At 41.7% G+C, this 24,115-nt stretch overlaps 1 protein-coding gene across 1 annotated transcript in view; it reads left to right on the plus strand.

Annotated features, from left to right (window-relative positions):
* Window positions 1-13,249, plus strand: part of LOC132893358 (sodium- and chloride-dependent creatine transporter 1-like) — a 99,880-nt gene extending 86,631 nt beyond the window's left edge. The window contains exons 12-13 of the mRNA XM_060932408.1: window positions 2,653-2,823; window positions 7,543-13,249. Coding sequence (XP_060788391.1) covers window positions 2,653-2,823; window positions 7,543-7,683 — 312 coding nt within the window. The 3' untranslated portion in view covers window positions 7,684-13,249. The remainder of the gene's footprint in view (window positions 1-2,652; window positions 2,824-7,542) is intronic.
* The last annotated feature ends 10,866 nt before the right edge of the window (window positions 13,250-24,115 follow it).

A 24,115-nucleotide genomic window follows, 5' to 3' on the forward strand; every position in this document is an offset into this window, starting at 1 on the left:
CGCCTTATGGACGCCTCTGGGTGTCCCAGACAGAGCTCCTGGGTTCTTGTGGTGGAAATCCCTGATGAGCGCAGGGTTGAGGATGAAACGTGCTGGCACCCAGCACCTCTCCTCCGGGCCATAACCCTCCCAGTCAACCAGATACTGTAAACCATCTATATCCAGTCCCTGGGAGAGCAAAAACATTTAGCATGTCAGCGCACATGACCCTGCTTTATCAACACCTGAACCTGCTCCTTTCACGCTCGATCATTAGCAGAGAAGTTCAATAAGGTGTGTAAAGGACAGGGATAACACCCATAATGCCGTCTTGTTTAATTATTAACCCTTTGATGCAAACCATGGGTCAAAAGTGACCCGGCTGAGTTTTTATCTTCTATATCTTTGCAATAAATTAATTCCATCATTCAGTATTCAAAGTATTCCTCAATTAACTTGTTTTTGATCATCATACATCCTTATTTTATTTTTTCCTTTCTTACTTTTTGAATAAAACCCCTTTTTGTATCACTACCCTCCTAATGCACAACATGGGTCAAAAACGACCTGCGTTCATTTTCCAGGTTATTTCATGTATGGCTGAGTGTTTCTATGATATACTTTTGAAATAAATTCATTTTGTCATTTACTTTTCCAAATATGCAGTAAATATCTTGTTTTTGTTTAGCACAAATCATCATTTTTATTTTTCCTTTCTTAAAGGAACAGTCCACCGTACTTCCATAATGAAATATGCTCTTATCTGAATTGAGACGAGCTGCTCCGTACCTCTCCGAGCTTTGCGCGACCTCCCAGTCAGTCAGACGCAGTCAGACGTGCTGTCACTCCTGTTAGCAATGTAGCTAGGCTCAGCATGGCCAATGGTATTTTTTGGGGCTGTAGTTAGATGCGACCAAACTCTTCCACGTTTTTCCTGTTTAAATAGGTTTATATGACCAGTGATATGAAACAAGTTCAGTTACACAAATTGAAACGTAGCGATTTTCTATGCTATGGAAAGTCCGCACTGTAATGACAGGCGTGCTAACACCTTCTGCGCACTTCGGCAGCGCATTGATATCTGAGCTCCGTATCAATGCGCTGCCGAAGCGCGCAGAAGGTGTTAGTACGCCTGTCATTATAGTGCGGACTTTCCATAGCATAGAAAATCGCTACGTTTCAATTTGTGTAACTGAACTTGTTTCATATCACTGGTCATATAAACCTATTTAAACAGGAAAAACGTGGAAGAGTTTGGTCGCATCTAACTACAGCCCCAAAAAATACCGTTGGCCATGCTGAGCCTAGCTACATTGCTAACAGGAGTGACAGCGCGTCTGACTGACTGGGAGGTCACGCAAAGCTCGGAGAGGTACGGAGCAGCTCGTCTCAATTCAGATAAGAGCATATTTCATTATGGAAGTACGGTGGACTGTTCCTTTAAGTTATGAACAAGCACAGCTTTTGTAATTCTACATCAAGTTTACACACATGGGTCAGAACCGACCCGCATGCATTTACTACAGCGTTTGGTGGGAACTGTGAATTGTGCTTGTGTCAGACATTTCACAGCTCAGCACAGCGCCCTTTGCCCATCTAATACATGGAAGTAATGTTTTTCAATTGTTCTAACATTACCTTAGAAAAAAATTGATGATGTTTAGGTTACCTTGAGAGTGAGTAGATTACTTGTCAGAAAGTTACAAGTAATTACTATTAGCTACCTAGCTGTTGACATATTCTACTTTAGTTAGCTAATTTTATTGTAGTTGACTTAGCTAACTACATAGTTAATAAATAAATAACTGGCCCCATTCACTGCCAAAGTAATTACTTGAAACAAATTATTATTATAGTATTAAGACATTTAATTTTAAATCACGGGCGGCACGGTGGTGTAGTGGTTAGCGCTGTCGCCTCACAGCAAGAAGGTCCGGGTTCGAGCCCCGTGGCCGGCGAGGGCCTTTCTGTGCGGAGTTTGCATGTTCTCCCCGTGTTCGCGTGGGTTTCCTCCGGGTGCTCCGGTTTCCCCCACAGTCCAAAAGACATGCAGGTTAGGTTAACTGGTGACTCTAAATTGACCGTAGGTGTGAGTGTGAATGGTTGTCTGTGTCTATGTGTCAGCCCTGTGATGACCTGGCGACTTGTCCAGGGTGTACCCCGCCTTTCGCCCGTAGTCAGCTGGGATAGGCTCCAGCTTGCCTGCGACCCTGTAGAAGGATAAAGCGGCTAGAGATAATGAGATGAGATGAGAATTTTAAATCGCACTTGGATGACCCATGTGTATTAATATAAAAAGTATTTTTGTTCATAATGTAGGAAAGAAAAAATTAAATTAATGATTTGTGGTAATTAAAGACAAGATATTTAAAGAATACTTGGAATATTCAATCATAAAATAAATTGATTTTCAAAAGATAGAGCAAAGAAAAACCCAGTCAGCATGAAATAACCTGGAAAATGAATGCAGGTCATTTTTGACCCATGTTGTGCATTAGAAGGGGTGTGCATATGTTTTGCATCAAAGGGTTAAAGCATGCTCATGTAGAGAGTGTGCACAGAGATCACATCTCTCACAAACACAGACACAGTATGGGTGGATGTTATGGTTGAAACTGACTTGTTTCTTTCTTTCTCTCTCTCTCTCTCTCTCTCTCTCTCTCCACATCTCAGGGAATATTCGTGTTCCACCTGGTGAACTACAAGCCTCTTACCTACAACAATACGTACGTGTACCCATGGTGGGGGGAGATGATCGGATGGTGGATGGCTCTCTCCTCCATGCTCTGCATCCCTCTTACTGTCATCTACAAACTCATCATGGCCAAAGGATCCTTCAGACAGGTACCGCCCACGCAAGGCTTCTACTTTTTGTGTACACAGCATTCTCTCTCTGATTAGAGCTCAATAAACTCTTAGAATGCAGTAGACCCTTGTGAACACTTCAAGATTTCATGAAGTAGTTGAAGGTGGACTTCAGCAGCTTTCAGGGTCATATTAATATATTGCGTTTATACCGTAATTTGTGATGATCATGAGCAAGAATTTCAGCACTTTTGTGAAAAGTATTGGACTCAAAACTTCCATCCATCCATTATCTGTAGCCGCTTTATCCTGTTCTACAGGGTCGCAGGCAAGCTGGAGCCTATCCCAGCTGACTATGGGCGAAAGGCGGGGTACACTCTGGACAAGTCGCCAGGTCATCGCAGGGCTGGCACATAGACACAGACAACCATTCACACTCACATTCACACCTACGGTCAATTTAGAGTCACCAGTTAACCTAACCTGCATGTCTTTGGGGGAAACCGGAGCACCCGGAGGAAACCCACGCGGACACTGAGAGAGCATGCAAACTCCACAAAGGCCCTTGCCGGCTGCTGGGCTCAAACCCAGGACCTTCTTGCTGTGAGGCGACAGTACTAACCACTACACCACCGTGCTGCCCCGGACTCAAAATAATGAAATCCTTATGGCAGGTGTTGAGCGAAATGTTCAGAATAAGTGATTATTTAAAGGTGACATATTCTACCCTTTTTCCACAAGTTGATACAGTTCCCTGAGGTCTTAATGAAATCTCTGTGAGAAGTTTTGATCAAAATATTCATCATGAATATTCATTCACAAGGGCAGTTCTCAAACCATGAGTGGAGACATTCAGATGAGGAGGTGGGATTATTCTAATGAGCTCCACTTGTGACATGGAAGGTGGAGCCAAATCTGAACGGCTTGTTGAAGCACATGCTTTCTGAAATGGGCAGAACAAAACAAACTGACTGGATGTCTTATTTCAGAGTTTGTGGGTTGGTAGGCTCCAGATACATAAATATACACTTACCGGCCACTTTAATAAGAACTTGTTCTTGATTCTAAGACTCCTGTTCTTGGCTGGCAGGAGTGGAATCCAATGTGGTCGTCTTCTGTTGCATGCTGAGATGCTTTTCTGCTCACCATGGTTGTAAAGAGTGATTATATGAGTTACTATATCCTTCTTGGCAGCTCGAACCCATCTGGCCGTTTTCCTCTGACCTTTCTAATCAACAAGGCATTTGTTTCCACCCACAGAACGGTCACCCACTCAATGTTTTTTGCTTTTCACACTATTCTGTGTAAACTCTAGAGACTGTTGTGTGTGAAAACCCCAGGAGATCAGCAGTTTCTGAAATACTCAAATTAGTCCATCTGGCACCAACACCCATGCCACAGTGAAAGTTACAGAGATCACAACTTTTCCCCATTCTGATGTTTGAAATGAACATCGATAACCACATAAAACAGCACATGTATCTAATAAAGTGGCTGGTGAGTGTATGTGTATAAATACTGAAAAGGTGAGTTTTCTCACAATATAGACCCCTTTCACATGACGTCACCGCGCCGCGAGATTTTGTTAGGCGCCATATTGGAAGACCAAGTACATGCACTCACAATATAAAACAAAGTACGAGCGAGAGTAAAGTGACACGATGGATGATAATTCGGGTTATGTGAGTACATTACCAGCTGCAGAAAGGGCACGGTATGTGGAGAAACTGGCTGTGATTGATGGGTTTGACCCATATGATAAGACTCGCGGCAAGGGAGAATGGAAACATAAGGAGGACCTGACACCAGTTCTGCCATCTGTTTGCTACCCAGACATTGTAAACTATTTGTTGTTTACACCCAGTGCCTACACTCAGTGTTCGAACTATGCCGATATTTTCGGGGGGTCCCTTTTTTTCCCTTGGGGGGGGCGCTTGCGCTTGTCTTGGAGCGTGGATCTCCAAACACATGAGAAGCCTATCTTACGCACATATCACGCGGACTCCACACCTCCACACACGCATCGCGTCTGAAGTCATAACTCATCAGGGGAAATCGTGTCCGCATTGGCATGTTCATAAAACAACCTCGTGTCAACAATGATACCACATGCAAGAAAAAAAAAAAACAGTCAGGCTACTCAACAACCAACCTGGCAGCAGCGAGCAAGCCCCAAACCATCCTAAATTATTATTATTATTAAATTGTAGAAGTCTGGGAGGCTTGCTCCTCATACAGTTATCAACTTGGGGCCAATTTAGCATGTTTTAAATCTGAATTTCTTGCGTTTGCTTACCTCAAAGTGTCCGCAGATCATGCACAGACTTATCCATTATATCCACAGTTTTTTGCCAAGTCTCACACAGGTTTCTTTCAAGTCTACTGTTGGGCCAATAAATCATAAATAAAACAGCTCAGATTTGTTTGTTTAAGTCGTTTGCCACTCCACTTTATTCTCGTGGGTTCACATACCGCTGCCATTATTTCCCCCTAATCACGAGTTTGTTGGTCTTCCAAAATGGCGCAGGGTCTGTTTACTTCCGGTTTCGGGTGACGTCAGTGAAAGGGGTCTATACACTACCGTTCGAAAGTTTGGGGTCACTTTGAAATGTCCTTATTTTTGAAAGAAAAGCACCGTTCTTTTCAATGAAGATCACTTTAAACTAATCAGAAATCCACTCTATACATTGCTAATGTGGTAAATGACTATTCTAGCTGCAAATGTCTGGTTTTGGGTGCAATATCTCCATAGGTGTATAGAGGCCCATTTCCAGCAACTCTCACTCCAGTGTTCTAATGGTACAATGTGTTTGCTCATTGCCTCAGAAGGCTAATGGATGATTAGAAAACCCTTGTACAATCATGTTAGCACAGCTGAAAACAGTTGAGCTCTTTAGAGAAGCTATAAAACTGACCTTCCTTTGAGCAGATTGAGTTTCTGGAGCATCACATTTGTGGGGTCGATTAAATGCTCGAAATGGCCAGAAAAATGTCTTGACTATATTTTCTATTCATTTTACAACTTATGGTGGTAAATAAAAGTGTGACTTTTCATGGAAAACACAAAATTGTCTGGGTGACCCCAAACTTTCGAACAGTAGTGTATCCCCTTTCATAAATTGTTTAATTTGTTATTAATATCATTCACCATACAGTATATGATGTTAATAGTAAGTTTTAGTTGCTAAGCAATGTAACAGACAAAGAAGTAGGGCATTCCTGGACAGAACAGTGGCCTGAGTGTATTGGGTAAAATCTGGCACGTTAAAAGAGAATTCAGTTATCGTAAAACTGTCATTATTTGTAATGATAAAGTCAAATCCTCAACACAATAAATCCTAATGTACACTAATCATCACAGAGCCACCATTCTAACTGAGCCATTTGGTTGAGTTTTGCATTTGGGTCAGCTGTTTCCTTTTGACTCAATGCCATAAGAAGGAAAGCAGCGTGTTTAATTCTGATAAATGGGCTAATGGCGTTCCATTGATTTGCACTGGAAATAGGACAGAACGACTTTTCAGTCCAGGGACGCAGAGTAATGCACAAGGAAGCATGTCAGGTAAATACTCTTGGTGAAAACCAACTCGACAAGGCTTCCAAATGGTACAGCAGTCCAAAGTTTCTCCTTTTGCATTGAGAACAGTTCGAACTGTTCGCTCACCTCAGGCGTGTTTTGAAAAAATGGAGGAAGGAGGAATTTTTCATTAGCTCTGATCCTTCCAGATTAGGAATAGGAAAAACTCGAGGTTGAGGCGCGAGTGTAAAAATTTCACAAAGAGAGAATTTTCTTTCAGGCTGATTCTTTCGTAGAGAGGTTTGAATACAGCGAGCTCCTGCTTGTTCACTGTTCATTCCTGGTTTATTTATTGAGCAATGCCTGGAGATAAAGTAGAATTTATAGCTGTTTTGAGGAAAAGTATGTAGTGGGGAGGATTGTTAGGATGGTAATAATTCAACTAGTTCTCAGAGTCACTAATCTCCATTTGTCAGCTCTGAAAACTCATTCTCAAAACACCAAGACTCCCCGTTGTTCCATGAGACAAAACAACCTAAATGGCACCTAATCTCTCAGAGATTCCCACCTTCTATATGATGAAATAGTTACAGATTTGAGCTATCAGAAATAGACATGCAGTACACTGTATGGTGTATATTAGAGGTGTGGATTGAGGCTGGAAGATTGAATGAGTGAAAGGTTTTTTACTTCCACATTGGCCGGAGAGTGAGTGGTTAGATATGAAGCTTGCGGGACAAATAAAGACAGCATTCATTAATATGAAGAAACGAACATGCGGCATAACCCGAGTGACTTGAATTTACACTACAGCATCCTTAGTAACCGCCTGGTCAGGGTTGCGATGGTTTACTTCGGCTAAGTTTGTTTATATTTTGAGAAACAGAAGCAACTAATTGGAAGAAAATATCTCCAGCAGATACACAGACAAATAATAACTGCGTGAGCGAGATTTTAAAAAATGTCCTCGGTATATCACTAGTTGAGACCAATCATGTCCTGGAGTGATGTAGATGATTGAGGAACTGTCAGAGCTAGAATTCACACACCATGGTGATAGTGTTACCATTTCTACTTCTGGGACTTTTACAGTTTTGTGGTTAAAAAAAAAGAGAGAGGCCACGCTGACTTCTGGTTTAAATTCAATACATATACAAATATTTGAAGAACTAAACAGTTAGAGGCAGAGTGTACATCTAAGTCAAGCGTCTGAGTTGTGTTTATTTCTTCTTGATCCGTAGCGCTGGGAGAGTCTTACCAAACCCGTGTGGGGTGTGCATCATTTGGAGTACATGGAACCTAACGCAGACAACAGAAGTCTGTCATCGCTCTCCCCAGGTACCGAAGACAACATGGTCATCATCTTCGAGACCGGCATGTAGCCGTGAAGATGGCGGATCCGCACTGAAGCTGAAGACAAGCTGATAATGCCGCTGCCTTTATTCCAGTTCAGTTTTACACTTGCCTGAATTAAAAGCCGCAATTCAATAGCAACTAGCTGTGAGAATGAGTTTACAAGAAGTCCATGACTCAATCATGTCATCTGATCAGGCAGAAGACGTGGGTTGAAATCGCTGCTGTTTCTACTTCACTCCATTTCAGCAGCACACTATTAGCTTGTCTTTGGTTCAGATAGAGATGCACAGCATGAGAGGGAGTCTAGCTTGGAGTAGGTCTTTCTTACCATCACCTCCTCAGGGCAGAATTCCCACAATCCTCCTCGTTCAGCTTGGCACGGATAAAAGTTATGCGTGTGCTCGATATGTGGAGGATAAATATGGATGTGTCATTTGACTCCATGGTAATTAACGCCTGTTTAGACATAGCAATTGGGTCCACTGTATTTGAAACTAAAGGCCAAAATGGATGCTCTATCATTGCATTCTCCCTTCTTTATTCTGTCATTTAGTATTACTCTACGTATAAAACAATGTATTTGGTGTATATTTAGATCAATATATTAATGTGTTAGTTTGAACATGAGAATAGAAAATAGTCTTTCTTTCATCTTTTTTATTAACTGACCACTGATGTGCATTGAACAATTCATTTATTTTTTTAATTGTACAAAATGTCAGCTTTTTATTTCGCTGGAAAAAAAAAAATAGAACTCAGTTTGTGTGCCAAACACAAATGCTTCCTTCATCTCACTCAGACAGGAAGGACTCGTTGCCATAAAACTTCTGCATTTTGCTTTTGTTTGTTTTGTTTTCTTTAAAAAAAATCAGATTTTTATAAATATAAGATTTTTGAACACTAAATTCAAACTTGGCTTCATTTAAACTCTTTACCCCTTAAAGCAGTTGCTACAGCCGCCCTTGTATATGTATATACTGTTCACCCTTAGAACATATTTACAAGAAAAAAAGTCTAAAGACAAGGTTTTAGACAAGGCGTCATATGTCGTCATTATGGGATATACACGGGGTCGTCATTAAGGGGTAAAGAGTGAAAGCAGTCTGTAACAGTTATACTGTAATGCTGAATAAACTCGATACTGTACTCAGAAAATAAGTGATAACAGTGAGGACGAGGACTTAAAGAAGGAGTAATTCAGCCTTTTCTCAACATCAGCTTTTTCTATCATATCTGGAGCATTATGTCTGGTTACCATGGAGACGGATTTCATCATATTTCCCTGTGATGAGAGAACCTGTTTAATCAAACTTCATTTACAGTAGGCATCTAAAGGGCAGCTGTCAGGGCAGTCAGTAAACTGTGTTTATAGTAAAACGTATATAGAATAAGTTTAAAATAACTGCCAGGACACTCCAACGATGATGAGATGGACACGAGACTTATTTAGTTGTGAAATTTTATTATTATTTCATTCAATTCTGCAAATTGGTGCAGTATAGCAAAACACATTCTGGTTATCAATGTTTTTCTGAAGTTTTTGTTTTTACTGTGTCTCTCTCTTTGGAAAAAAAACCCATACAATTTATTCAGATGTAAATCTCATTCATCTCATCTCATTATCTCTAGCCGCTTTATCCTTCTACAGGGTCGCAGGCAAGCTGGAGCCTATCCCAGCTGACTACGGGCAAAAGGCGGGGTACACCCTGGACAAGTCGCCAGGTCATCACAGGGCTGACACATAGAAGCCATTCACATTCACACCTACGGTCAATTTAGAGTCACCAGTTAACCTAACCTGCATGTCTTTGGACTGTGGGGGAAACCGGAGCACCCGGAGGAAACCCACGCGGACAACATGCAAACTCCACACAGAAAGGCCCTCGCCGGCCACGGGGCTCGAACCCGGACCTTCTTGCTGTGAGGCGACAGCGCTAACCACTACACCACCGTGCCGCCCGTGCTAAAATGTTTGGTATTTAAAATTATTCACTGAAGGTGAAGTGAATATCAGTGAATAATAACCGAGATGAAGTCAAGGTTATTATTCACCGATATTCACTGATCCTGAGGTGGGTGATTATCTCAAAAAATTTTAAAAATCATATTAAAAAAAATGTATTTCAAACTTCAAAAGTGACATGCAAATGTAATAAAGGCGTGGCACCGACTTGTCACTTATCTCTGCCGTGTCACATAAAATACTTTGTTTTGAAAATAAAAATAAATCACACTTCTACCTTTGAATAGTTTTCAACCAAACTTCATAGCATCTTTGGTGCTTTTAGGAACAGCATTTTCTTTCATAGTTTGTCCTCACTCACAGTGACAAAGCGATTGGCCGCCATTTTGCTGAGTCGCTCAAGCTGATTATCGAGAAATAGTCCGAATTTCTCCACCAATCAGCGCACATAATTTCCTATAATCGCTGGCATATTTATACTCAAAATGTTTATTGCCACCCTTTGACATCTGCCCTTAGACTTTTATTATCCAGCTAGTTAATTTTTTTTCCTCAGTAGAAAACATTTAAAAGTAAATATTTAAAAATTGCATTCATGGTAATGACACATAGAATACAGTTGTGGTGGATTTGAATTAGGTTGAAAAACAGCAGAGTATTCCTTAAATATCAAACTAAAATGATTACACTAGAAACCTTATAGAGGTTGGTTGATATGCAGGATTTTTTAACATTTTGATAAATGGTTTGGGTTTCAACGCAAATGAAAAACCACAGCAAGTGGCTTTTTGCTAACATTGAGGTTTAGTGTGTTAACTAATGGAGTGAGAGAACACTCCAGTCATGTAATAGTAGTGAATAATGGATTGTTAGTGTAAGGTCTGTGCGGAAGTGATGTACAGCCTGAGTTGACGGGTTACAGTTGCCAAACTTTGCCTTTTATTGTTTGTTTCACTGTAAGAGCCCATTAATTTCTAAATGTATATTAAGTCCAAGTGCACTGTGGGAATTCTGCCCTTCTTTCCTTACTCTAGTGTACCTTACTCTAAGCCTTTCTAACACTATCAACATGTACATACCATGAGAATTAAAAAAAAAAAAATAGATGTTAAATTTTAATCTTAACTTTTGTTTTACATAACGTGAAAGAAGCCAGAGATTTATTTTGTGAAGGCTTTTATTTGGTTGTGTTTATACACACACACACATACGTGTGTACATGTATATGCACACGTGTGTCTGTGTGATACACAAGTATAAATATCCATACTGAATATCTGTGAGGTATATTTTAAAAGTTTGCTGCAGGATGAATTTTTGATAAAGCTATGACTGTGGACCGATAGTTATTAATGATAGTCAACGGCGTTACAGAGAGAAATGTTAAGACAGCACATTATGTTGTCTGTTATAAGTATCAAGGGTGTGTGTGTGTGTGTGTGTGTCTGTGTTAGATTTCAATATTGTCAGCTGACCACCCAGGGACCAATACAGTATTGTAGTTATATGATCATCTCATCTACCTGTAGTTTTATTAATAAAAGTGAAAATATCTCACGTCCAGACACACAAGATACTGTACAGCTGAGTGCAAAAGTTTGTACACCCTTGGAACAACAAGACTAAGACAACTTCATTGTATGTAATTGTATAGTGTGTTAGGTTTTGTAGATATCCCTTCCTTAGAAACGTAACAAAAGTCCTTCAAGTGCATGTTAAGATATTAATAACCCCAAAATGATCCATTCAAAAGTTTGTGATTGTAATATTCCTTGGTAAATTGTGTAACTGCCTCCAGCCTTCTTTTTCATCCAGAAAACACAGGGGATGCAAACTTTTTCACTCTACCCCCTTGAGCATTGCATGCACAGCAATTAATCCGATCTAAGAATCTCTCAGAGTAACTCAGAATATTGAAGCAGCTTCTGTGACGTTCGTGCTCGTTTCCTAAAACCTTTTAATCAAACTGAAAGCAGTGAAGCTGATCACAGATCACACGTGCAGCTCATTACGACACATTCAGAGCTCGTTCAATCTATGTGAAAATAATATATTGTAATGGAACCAGTGACTTTGGATTAATCAAATTAATCTGATTAATTGCTTGAAGCAGACAGCATTCGAAAACACCTTCCAGGCAGTATTAATCCCAAAGACTTCTAACTTCATGAGACCAAAACCAGCAAAACTGCCTGCAATTATCAAGTGTTCTAGGTCACATATGTAATGCGTTAACCAGGTTTATAAAAGAAAACATTCGTACACTTAATGATCAGTTTATTAGGAACAGGTGTGGACCCCATTCTGAGATACTTTTCTGCTTAGCATGGCTGTAAAGAGTGGTTACAACTATAAAACGTGTTGTGCATGTAAATCCCAAGAGGCACTCAATTTCTGAAAGACTCAAACCAGCTCATCTACAACACTTGTGCCACAGTCAAAGTCACCATCACATTTATTCTTCATTCTGATGTGAACATTAACTGAAGCTGTTAACCCAGAGCTATACGATTTTACGCACAGCCACATGATTGGCTGATCCCAGAACCAAAAGCACCTTCTGGTAGTTTAGTTTTGAGTTGAGAATCTGGTTCTCATTTCTCAAATTAAACCAAAAACCAAGCCCAACAAAACTGCCAGTGATGATCACTGATCACAGGTTTAGCATCTGAACTATTTCCCTTTTTTTTTTTTTTTTTGAGTTTCTCGAATTCCTCTTCATCCAGCAGCACCCTGGGATGGTCAGCTGATAAAATGTTTAGTCATTGTATGTAGAAAAGAAGACACATGAACATTAAAAAAAAAAGTTGTTCTTGACAGTAGCTTTGTCCCAAAGACTTGCTCACTGCAAACGAACTGGAGTTTGGCCTAGTTAATTAGATGAAGTAATGCTAAATTAGAAAAACTGAGGCTTGTAGAAAATATAGAAAAGTATGGAAAGATGTTTTCTTTAATCAGTAATTGTTTGCATTACTAAATGAATTGATTAATCAATTAATTGATTAAAAAGAAATCAAGTATCAGTGAATTAAATCTATTTTGAAATGAACTTATAACTTTTACTCTTCTATAAATTGAAAACTTAAACATAAATCTGTAATGAAAATCTGTCAAACGTTTTTGAAGTTAAATTAACCAGCAGTAACAATTTTTTAAATAAAAAAATGTATAATCTAACAAAGCAATGGGGTTTTTTTTCAATTTGTGAACTCTTTAAAGTGTACTGATTCGATTCGAATCTAAATCAAGAAACATTAAGTCGAGAAATGAACTTTTCATTAAACAATATTAGAGCATATTATCTTAGAGGTAGACAAACACTAAAGCTTTGGGTCAGGTTACTGTCTCGAAGGTTCTCGCTTATTAACATAGATAACTTAGTGATTAACTCTTTCATCGTTGTGCTTTGTGACATGCTGTGAGCTGTAACCACAGTCTTCCATTCGTAAGCTGAAGTAGTAATAACATAACGACTCATGCTGTAAAAGTCATTGCTCATGCAGGAGTTGATCATTGAAGATGTTGATGTATAAAGGGCTTCATGCTTTATACCACTGTGACTGTGTGCTGAAGATCCACTCACCCATACCACAGCAACAACTGGCAATAAAACTAACTCCATGGCAACACGCTCGCGTCTCGTCTTTCCTTTGTATTAGTGAATGTAGCAACAGCGTGATAGAGCTCTCAGCTCTCTCATTCAATAATATAGTGTTAATATCAACACAGGTGTTCTATAACTGTGTATTATAATACTCTATTGATGCCTTAGTGCTTTTTATTCTGGAACTTTCATATTCCTATCCATTTTCATTATTTTCAAGTTGACATCATTTACAGCTTGCTTCTTTTCTTGAGGTATTAATTGAGGATTTTGAGGTTCAGATTACACCAGATTGTGTATATGCTTCATATTTGGATCATTTTAATTTGAGTGATTACATTCATTAAATAAATGTGTGTTGGGATCATGAGAAGTTTTTATTTTTTGGACACTGGAAGGTGTCCTAAGCTACAAGACATTTCAGACCCCCTGTAAAAGCATCTTATTTGAATTAACTTTCAGCCATAATGTTTGATTGTACTGTTCATACAGACAGAGTTTGTAAAACCCAAAAACAGAAGGTTATTCAGGAGAACCAGTTCATGAAGCTAAGAACCCTCTACAAACTTTATATACCTGACAGGAACCAAGGCAAGATGAGGCAAAAGGACACAGGAGTTTTTGGTTCAAAAAGCAGGGTTTTATTTACCCAAAAGCCTTAAAACGTTGACAAAAAAGACCAAAATTAATAATAACTAGGCCTACAAAAGAGGTCAACAAAATAAAATATAGCTTGACTTGAGACAGACATGACATTAACTGAACAAACTGACCTGACACAATGAAACAAAAGGGAACATATATAGTGGCTTGGCCAAATCAAACAACACCGAAGGGGTAAACAAAAATAAACACTGACTACAAGCAGATAAAGCAAAACTAACTAAAGCCAAAATCCCCCTCGGGCACATGGTGAGATGTGGTACAGCCTAATGAGCGGGCTCCAAGATTTGGATCTCCTCAGCTCTCAACCACGCCTTTTGCCCAACCAGGAAGGGACCACCCACAATGCTCAAGGTAACTCAAAGAAAACTCAAACAAAGAAACATATGATTAGTGACAAACATAGCTTTCACAACCCTACAGTGTTAAAATGTGTGCACTCCATATAAAACAATGTAAGGTGAAAGCAAATAAACTGTAAATCAAAAACTGTTGTGTCAATTATTTGAGTGTGATTGTATCGATGACCGTAAAGGATAAACTGTGCAGCAAACTAATAAAGTGCAAAGGTAGAATGTGGGATAATATTACCCGCTGTGGCCGTCACCCCCCAGGACTCTTGCTGACACAGAAAGATAGGTAATCAGTTGTTAGGTTCTCTTTCCCTGGGATGTGCTGGATACTGAAACGGAATGGTTGGAGCACCAGGTACCACCAGGTAATTCTTCTATTGGTGTCCTTCATCTTCTCCATCTAGCTTCTGACTGCAGCACTTTATGGTCGGTCTCCAGTGTGAATTCTCTATCCAAGAGGTAGTAATGGAAAGCGTTAAGGGCCCACTTAAAAGCCAGCACCCCCTTTTTCACCATCGAATATCGGACCTCCCTGTGAAACAGTTTCCTGCTGATACAGGCAACAGAATGGCAGTCATCAGGTGGCTCCTGAAGAAGCACAATCTCCAAGCCCCTGTCAGAAGCATCAGTTTGCACAATGAAGGGATCAAAGTTTGGAGTACATAAAACTGGTTGCTTACTCAATGACTGTCAGATATCATGGAAAGCTGCCACGGCCTCTTCTGTCCACTGGACCTGATTGTGACTTTGGGATCCAGTCAAGTCTATGAGCAGAGCCACCCTGGTGAAGAACTGCAGAATGAAACGGTGATAAAAGCTCGCCATCCCCAAAAAGGAACGGAGTGGCTTCCTTGTTTGTGGCAAAGGACATGACTCAATAGCCTGGACCTTACTGACCTGTGGTCATATCATCCTGTTGCTAATGATGTGTCCCAGGTACTCAGTCTCAGATGTGGCAAAGACACACTTCGCAGGATTTACAGTCAACCCAGCAGAATGGAGATGGCCCAAGACAATGCGCAGAAGTTCCAGGTGCTTATCCCAGCTATCACTGTAAAGGACAATACCAAGATAAGCCACTGCAAACCAAGAGAAAAATCACAGAATATCTGGTCCATGAGCCTCTGGAAACTGGCTGGGGCCCCATGAAGTCCAAATGGTAGCATGGTGAAGTGGAATAGGCCCCACGGAGTCTGAAAGCCCATCAGCTCTCTGGACTGCAAGTAACTTTTAGAGAGATCAATTGTGGTCAAGGATTTCACCTTTTCTAGTCATTCAAGCAAGTCATTGATCCCTAGTGTTGGATAGGAGTCAAACTGAGAAACTGAATTCAGGTACCTGAAATGACTGATGGTTGAGGAACACCATTTGATGTGGTGGACACTTACTGTTATCTAGATGGCACTCTTTGTGCTGGTGTGGGCTGTGAAACTGCCACCATCACAGGAGTTAGAGCTGCATGGGGCAAGTTTAGAGAACTTTTGCCCCTGCTAACCAACAAGGCCCCATCTCTCCATACATGTGGCAGAGTATACAACTGCTGCATCAGAGGTGCCACGCTCTTTGCCAGTGAGTGTTGGCCTATGAAAAAGACAGACTTGGCATGCCTTGAGAGGAATGACTGAGTAATGCTGTAGTGGATGTGCGGCATGAAGCCTACGGATGACGTAAGCTCAAACGTCTTGTGTTCAAGGCTTAAACTAGCAGATCTTGAGACAGAAATCAGATGGAGGTGCCTGTGCTGGTTTGGTCATACTCCATGTAGGTCAACCTGTGTCAACACCATCCAAGATTTCCAGGTGGATGGTCACAGGTGTAGAGGGAGACCTCGAAAAACTTGGATGGAGGCAATCTGCGTTTAACAGACCTCACTGCTATGGACGTAACTGACAGAAAGGAGTGGAGAAGACTGCTAAAGAAATACTATGCAGCATCTTACCCACTAGAAGTGGAAGCAGACGTTAAAAGGAGAGTGAGAGTGAAATCAATACAGAATCTTATGCTGCAATCATTTTTCGGCACAAGGACTACTGGGTTACACCACTCACTTTCTGAAGGCTTATGATACCCTGGGACAGCAGCAGATCCACCTCCTCCTTCAGTGCAGTCAGCAGGCACTCAGGGACCCTGTAACTAAGTTGTCTCACAGAAGCACCTTCTTGAAGGACAATATCATGTTCAACAAGCTCAGTCCTCCCAGGATTCTCCTGGAATACTTCAAGACTACAGATCGACCTCACCTGGAGCTGTCTGTCTTCAGAGAGGTGGCCAAGGTCAAAGTCCACTGGAATAGCAGCAAGGGTTTTGCTGATCCAATTCCTCCTCTTCCAGTATACTTCTTTTTTTCTTTAAGGTCACTGCACCCATTCCTTCAGGAGGTTTACATGCAGTACCCTACTGAAGCGTGACTGACCTGGGGTCAATATCAGGTACACAGTAGGCCCAAGTTTCTTCTGAACCTCAAATGGTCCACGCCACTTTGCCAACAATTTGTCATCACTGGGGAGAAGCACCAACACCTTCTGTCCTGAGCTGAAGGATCTTTGGCGGGCTGACTGATCGTACCAGGACTTCTACTGTTGCTGGGCCTCTGCCATGTGTGAATGGGCAAGCTCATTCATCCTTTCCAACCAATCTCTCATCTGCACAACATGGGATACAACATTAACAGAATCCCCTCTCCCCTGGTCTCCTTCCCAAAATCTCCCTCAGCAAAGAAAGAAGCCCTTGGACTTCATGCCCATAGAGAAGTTCAGAGGGAGAGAAACCCCTGGAGGCTTGGGGTACTTCTCTATATGCAAACAGGAGATACAGCAGCCAGAGATCCCAGTCTGTATCACTGTTGTTCACAAACTTCCGCAGCATCTGCTTCAGTGTCTTATTGGAGCGTTCCGTCAGCCCGTAAGTTTGGGGGTGGTAAGGCATGGTTCTCAGGCTCTTAATGCCAAGCAACTGGTAGACCTGCTTCAACAGAGTTGACATAAAATTAGTTCCACAGTATTTCATGAGGGAAACCCACTCTAGAAAAGAACTTCACGAGATAAAAAGCAACAGATTTCACCTTTATAGACTTCAATGGAAAAATCTCTGGGTATTTGGTTGCGTAATCTGTTATGACCAGCATGTAATGGTTCCCAGCCTTATTCTTCTCCACAGGACCGAAAATGTCTATTCCGAGGCATTTGAATGGAGTGCCTATAATGGGGAGTGGTTGGAGTGGAGCTCTGGAGGGAAGACTAGCAGATGCCATTTGACACTGAGGATAACTTCTTCAGAATTGTGCAACATCTTTGTGCAGTCTAGGCCAGTGAAAGTGGTGTCTAATGCAAGCTGTGGTTTTGTGTTTACCTAAGTGGCCACCCCAGGGAACAGAATGCCCCAACACAAGTATGGTGCCTCTATCTGCTTGGAGAACCACTAGCTGCAAAATTGACCCCTGCAGATGGTAGAGAATGCCAATTTGCAGTATGTACTCCTCTCTGTTACCATCCAAGCTCAGCTCCTGGCTCCTTCTCCTTGGCTTTCTGAAAGAGAAATGGATCAGTTTTCTGCATGTCAGCAATTTTGCCTGGCATCTAGAATCCTAACAGCAACTCTAGCTCAGTATTTGTTGGTGGTTTCACAACTTGATGAAGGAATTTCTCCCACCTTCTCTGCCTGAGTTTTCCAAAACTTCCTGGGTGCTGCCTCCAACTCATCATTGTAGAATGGCATAGTACTGAGAATCTCCAGATGCCCATGAGTCTTCTTAGCCTGCCCCCTAATAACAGTGTAACATTTTTGGCTCCTGTCTGGCTCCAACAAATCAAAGAGTACTGGGAGGTGTCGTCCTAGCACAACAGGATAAAGCAATTTATCAGCAACCACAATGTTTAAGAGATATGTTTGAGCTTATATATAAATAAAACATGTGTGTGACAGCTGTTGAATAGCTCTTTTCATCTCCATGTATACAACAGATAGGGATGGTGTCTCTGGTACAGATAACATTGGATGGTGCAACCTTCCTGCGCACAAGTGTCTGATCACTCCCAGTATCAATCAAGCCTTTGAGAGCAGTTCCATTAACTTCAACATCAATCATTTTAATAGCCTGGTCATTCTTTAGAACAGATTCTGCATGAGGGCATGGCACAACACATGTGGGTTAACTTGACTACAACCCCAATTCCAAAAAAGTTGGGACAAAGTACAAATTGTAAATAAAAATGGAATGCAATAATTTACAAATCTCAAAAACTGATATTGTATTCACAATAGAACACAGACAACATATCAAATGTCGAAAGTGAGACATTTTGAAATTTCATGCCAAATACTGGCTCATTTGAAATTTCATGACAGCATCACATCTCAAAAAAGTTGGGACAGGGGCAATAAGGGGCTGGAAAAGTTAAAGGTACAAAAAAGGAACAGCTGGAGGACCAAATTGCAACTCATTAGGTCAATTGGCAATAGGTCATTAACATGACTGGGTATAAAAAGAGCGTCTTGGAGTGGCAGCGGCTCTCAGAAGTAAAGATGGGAAGAGGATCACCAATCCCCCTAATTCTACGCCGACAAATACTACCGGTTTTATTGGGGTTGTATTTTTAAGGCACATGGGCTTCATATGGCCTTCTACTCCACAAAGATACCAGATCAGCTTTCTACCTGAGGGTTTCAATAGCCTACTAGCAGACTGATTCTCCCATGTGGGAGGCTTACCCCCACCATCTTCTGATGGTACTTCTGGGTGGTTTTACGGCTGTCTTGTCTTCCAGGAGTTGTAACTCCATGGCTGTCCATTCTTCTATGCTGCCACAAAGACATCAGCAAGCTTAGCAGCCTCCATTGCAGAACCTGGGTCATGCTCTTGGATCCAGACCTAAAGCTCAGGGGACACCACTCTCAAAATACTGTTCCAATATGATCATTTCACCAATTTCATGAATTGTTTTACAACCCCGATTCCAAAAAAGTTGGGACAAAGTACAAATTGTAAATAAAAACGGAATGCAATGATGTGGAAGTTTCAAAATTCCATATTTTATTCAGAATAGAACATAGATGGCATATCAAATGTTTAAACTGAGAAAATGTATCATTTAAAGAGAAAAATTAGGGGATTTTAAATTTCATGACAACACCACATCTCAAAAAAGTTGGGACAAGGCCATGTTTACCACTGTGAGACATCCCCTTTTCTCTTTACAACAGTCTGTAAATGTCTGGGGACTGAGGAGACAAGTTGCTCAAGTTTAGGGATAGGAATGTTAACCCATTCTTGTCTAATGTAGGATTCTAGTTGCTCAACTGTCTTGGGTCTTTTTTGTCGCATCTTCCGTTTTATGATGTGCCAAATGTTTTCTATGGGTGAAAGAGCTGGACTGCAGGCTGGCCAGTTCAGTACCCAGACCCTTCTTCTACGCAGCCATGATGCTGTAATTGATGCAGTATGTGGTTTGGCATGGTCATGTCGGAAAATGCAAGGTCTTCCCTGAAAGAGATGTCGTCTGGATGGGAGCATATGTTGCTCTAGAACCTGGATATACCTTTCAGCACTGATGGTGTCTTTCCAGATGTGTAAGCTGCCCATGCCACACGCACTAATGCAACCCCATACCATCAGAGATGCAGGCTTCTGAACTGAGCGCTGATAACAACTTGGGTCGTCCTTCTCCTCTTTAGTCCGAATGACATGGCGTCCCTGATTTCCATAAAGAACTTCAAATTTTAATTCGTCTGACCACAGAACAGTTTTCCACTTTGCCACAGTCTATTTTAAATGAGCCTTGGCCCAGAGAAGACGTCTGTGCTTCTGGATCATGTTTAGATATGGCTTCTTCTTTGAACTATAGAGTTTTAGCTGGCAACGCCGGATGGCACGGTGAATTGTGTTCACAGATAATGTTCTCTGGAAATATTCCTGAGCCCATTTTGTGATTTCCAATACAGAAGCATGCCTGTATGTGATGCAGTGCCGTCTAAGGGCCCGAAGATCACGGGCACCCAGTATGGTTTTCCGGCCTTGACCCTTACGCACAGAGATGCTTCCAGATTCTCTGAATCTTTTGATGATATTATGCACTGTAGATAATGATATGTTCAAACTCTTTGCAATTTTACACTGTCGAACTCATCTCATCTCATCTCATCATCTCTAGCCGCTTTATCCTTCTACAGGGTCGCAGGCAAGCTGGAGCCTATCCCAGCTGACTACGGGCGAAAGGCGGGGTACACCCTGGACAAGTCGCCAGGTCATCACAGGGCTGACACATAGACACAGACAACCATTCACACTCACATTCACACCTACGGTCAATTTAGAGTCACCAGTTAACCTAACCTGCATGTCTTTGGACTGTGGGGGAAACCGGAGCACCCGGAGGAAACCCACGCGGACACGGGGAGAACATGCAAACTCCACACAGAAAGGCCCTCGCCGGCCCCGGGGCTCGAACCCAGGACCTTCTTGCTGTGAGGCGACAGCGCTAACCACTACACCACCGTGCCGCCCACTGTCGAACTCCTTTCTGATATTGCTCCACTATTTGTCGGCGCAGAATTAGGGGGATTGGTGATCCTCTTCCCATCTTTACTTCTGAGAGCCACTGCCACTCCAAGATGCTCTTTTTATACCCAGTCATGTTAATGACCTATTGCCAATTGACTAACGAGTTGCAATTTGGTCCTCCAGCTGTTCCTTTTTTGTATCTTTAACTTTTCCAGATGTGTTGCTGTCATGAAATTTCAAATGAGCCAATATTTAGCATGAAATTTCAAAATCTCTCACTTTCGACATTTGATATGTTGTCTATGTTCTGTTGTGAATACAATATCAGTTTTTGAGATTTGTAAATTATTGCATTCTGTTTTTATTTACAATTTGTACTTTGTCCCAACTTTTTTGGAATCGGGGTTGTACCTTTTGGCTGTATCCACTTTCCATAGAGCTCCTTAAAGGTCATAGGTAACAGTTGGAGGTGAAATGTAGAATATCAACTTTATTGTCTAGAAGAACGACCCAAAAAGCGACTTCAATCTTCCTAGTGTCTAATTTGCACCTTACAATTTAATAAAACGGTTAAAATATACTGTTTTGTCCAATTTCCAAAGGTTTGTTTACATCTCGCTTATGCGCACTTTCACCGCCAGGGGACAGTTGTCATGACATCGTTTAAGCCAAACAGACTGGGAGCAGTTCTGTGTTTACCTGCGAACTGAGCACACGTGTACGGACTTTGGTCATGAGAGATTGTGTAAAATGTCTGAAAGCGATAGTGATTTTGAAGTAGGAACTCTCCAAATTGAATATCAAGAGGTGAAACCATATACGTATGAACCTATGGCCGTTGTGAAGCAATCGGTGAATGTGACTCACTGGTTTGACCGTGCGGCCTCGGAATCGGACAGCGACTCGGCCGACCCTGATCGCGGTGACCCCGGATCTCAACAAGACTCGCACCCAAACGATTTATCCTGGTAGTTATGATAAATTCCTACTTTTGTCGTAATACTAAATAAGAGCCCTTTTGAAGAATAATTAAACCGCCCTCCCTAGTGGATATAGGTAACGATTACTTGACAGTGCGCCAGTAGGCCACATTAGCCTGCCATCCGCGCCATTATACTATTTATAGCCGACTCTAAGCGAGGAAATATCCCTTTGTCTCATTTACACAATGACTGTCCAGGATCCCTCAGGATTCTTGACTTGTCAATTGCAAGCAAAAGTAAAAATGTTTACCTCCAACCTTCTCCTTTTTGCTTGAGCATTGCTGCTCCGTTTCTTCTTTGACTGCTTGATTTTGTTTCACGCGCACAATCCACTCTCTCCGCCTCGTCTCCTCTTCCGGAAAAAGCCAACCCTCTGGCTTCACACACACAATCCACTCTCTCCGCCTTTTCCTGAAAAAGCCAACCCACTTGCTCTGCCTCTTCTCCTTTTTCAGAAAAAGCCAAAAACTTCTTCCTGAACCGGTCCCGTTGTTACAGTTCACTGCACAACAATAAGGCATGGTTTTTTTTTGGAAATTCCTGAACGCACGTCCACACTCAAGCTGAACGGGAATGTAAGCAAACGGAAGTGGACTCAACTCAAGCGGTTTGTTAGTCTTAAATGACGTCACGCGCCGAGTGGTCACAAAAATAGCTGAACAGAAATTCGCCACGATCCACGCTAACTTATTTTAATTATTACTTATTAACAATACTTTTTGGAACCAGAAGAAAATTACAGAGGGTTTAACAACATATAAAGTTTCAAATGTGCATAAAATTAAAACCATTGCCTACGACCTTTAAGTCTCACATACAACTCCTTGGGGCTCTCATCAGGGTTCACTTCTAGAGAGCGGAATCTTCGCCTGTCATTCTCAGGGTTAAGGTCATTTTGGAGAGGGTGTCACATTTAACCTTGTCATATTTGAGGGACTCATCAAATGTCCATATGCACATAAGCATTTCTAGCTTTGCCAGTTAGTAAAGGCATCGAGTGAAAAACCCAATCTTACTTTTGCCATCTGCAGGCTACAGCAATACATTCAAATGCAGTGAGAAAATGCTCAGTGCCATCATGGTCAGTTAATTTTTCCAATCTAGGCACATGGTGTGAGTGAACCTGACTTGCTGCAGCCATAGTTGGATCAGTCATGATGGGAGGTTCAACCTGGGCATGAGAATGAGATCTGCTGGATGGAAGGGCCTCTGGATCTGGATTAGAATCGGTTGGTGGAGGATCTGACAGTGGGGACATTCGTGCTTGTACCTCTAACTGAAGCATCCAAAACCGCTGTTTTTGTCTTGCAGCTACTTCTTTGTGCTTCTCATCTCAGGCCTCCTGCTGTCCCATGTGTGCACAGAGAATGGCTACCAGGTCTGACAGACTTTGCTCCTTTCCTTAAATCAAACAAACTGTGTTGTGTCAATTATTTGAGTATGATCGTATAGATGACTATGAATGATAAACTGCAGCAAACTAATAAAATGCAGAGGTAGAATGTGAGATGATATTATCCTGTGTGGCTGTGGCCATCACAATACCTTTACACACCATTAAATACACCAAAAAGACTGAGACACCACTGTTAAAATTGCAGGGTTTTATGAAAAAACAGAGCATTAGATGTTCCATGGAACACCAAGAAGGCCATGAAAAACAAATGGACGAAATGGGGCACCAGAGTGACTAACATGAACAGGATATTCCTCCAACATTGATGAAAGGACAAGATGAAAAAAAATCATCATGGAGCCTGCCAAGAGACCTACAGTAACATTAAAGGAGCTGAAACAACAATCTTTTGTGTTCTTCAGGGCTAGAAGAAAGCCCCTTTTCATGAGGAAAAAAAAAATCCAAGCCCACCTAAATTTTGCCAAAAATACAAAAATGTGTGGCAGAATGTGTGATAGTCTGATGAGACTAAAGTAGAGCTTTTAGGGCACAATTCTAAAAAACACTGTTTGGTGCTCATCACTGAAAACACCATATCCTACGGTGAACACCTATGCGGCTACGGTTTGCTCCGGAGGCCTGCTCAACCACCGACCCCCACTCCTGCATCCAGCCCGCAGTGGAAGCGCCACAGGCGGAACATGCAGAAGAGAGGCAAGCGCGGAGGTATCCAAGCTAGGCTAGCGACTAGCCCTCACCGGCCAGCTATCCCTACCATCACTCTGGCCAACGTACGCTCGCTGGACAACAAGCTGGATTATGTCCACCTTCTCTGCTCATCTTTTAAGTCTGTGAGTGAGTGTGGTGTCCTTGTGTTTGTGGAAACATGGCTTAAATGACAGCGTCCCGGACTGTGCCATTCAGCTAGCCCGGCTAACATGCTACCGGTCAGACAGAGCGCTAGTCGAGGGGGGAAAGACTCGCGGCGGAGGACTCTGTG

This window comes from Neoarius graeffei, chromosome 10 (genome assembly GCF_027579695.1).
Source record: "Neoarius graeffei isolate fNeoGra1 chromosome 10, fNeoGra1.pri, whole genome shotgun sequence".
NCBI lineage: Eukaryota > Metazoa > Chordata > Actinopteri > Siluriformes > Ariidae > Neoarius > Neoarius graeffei.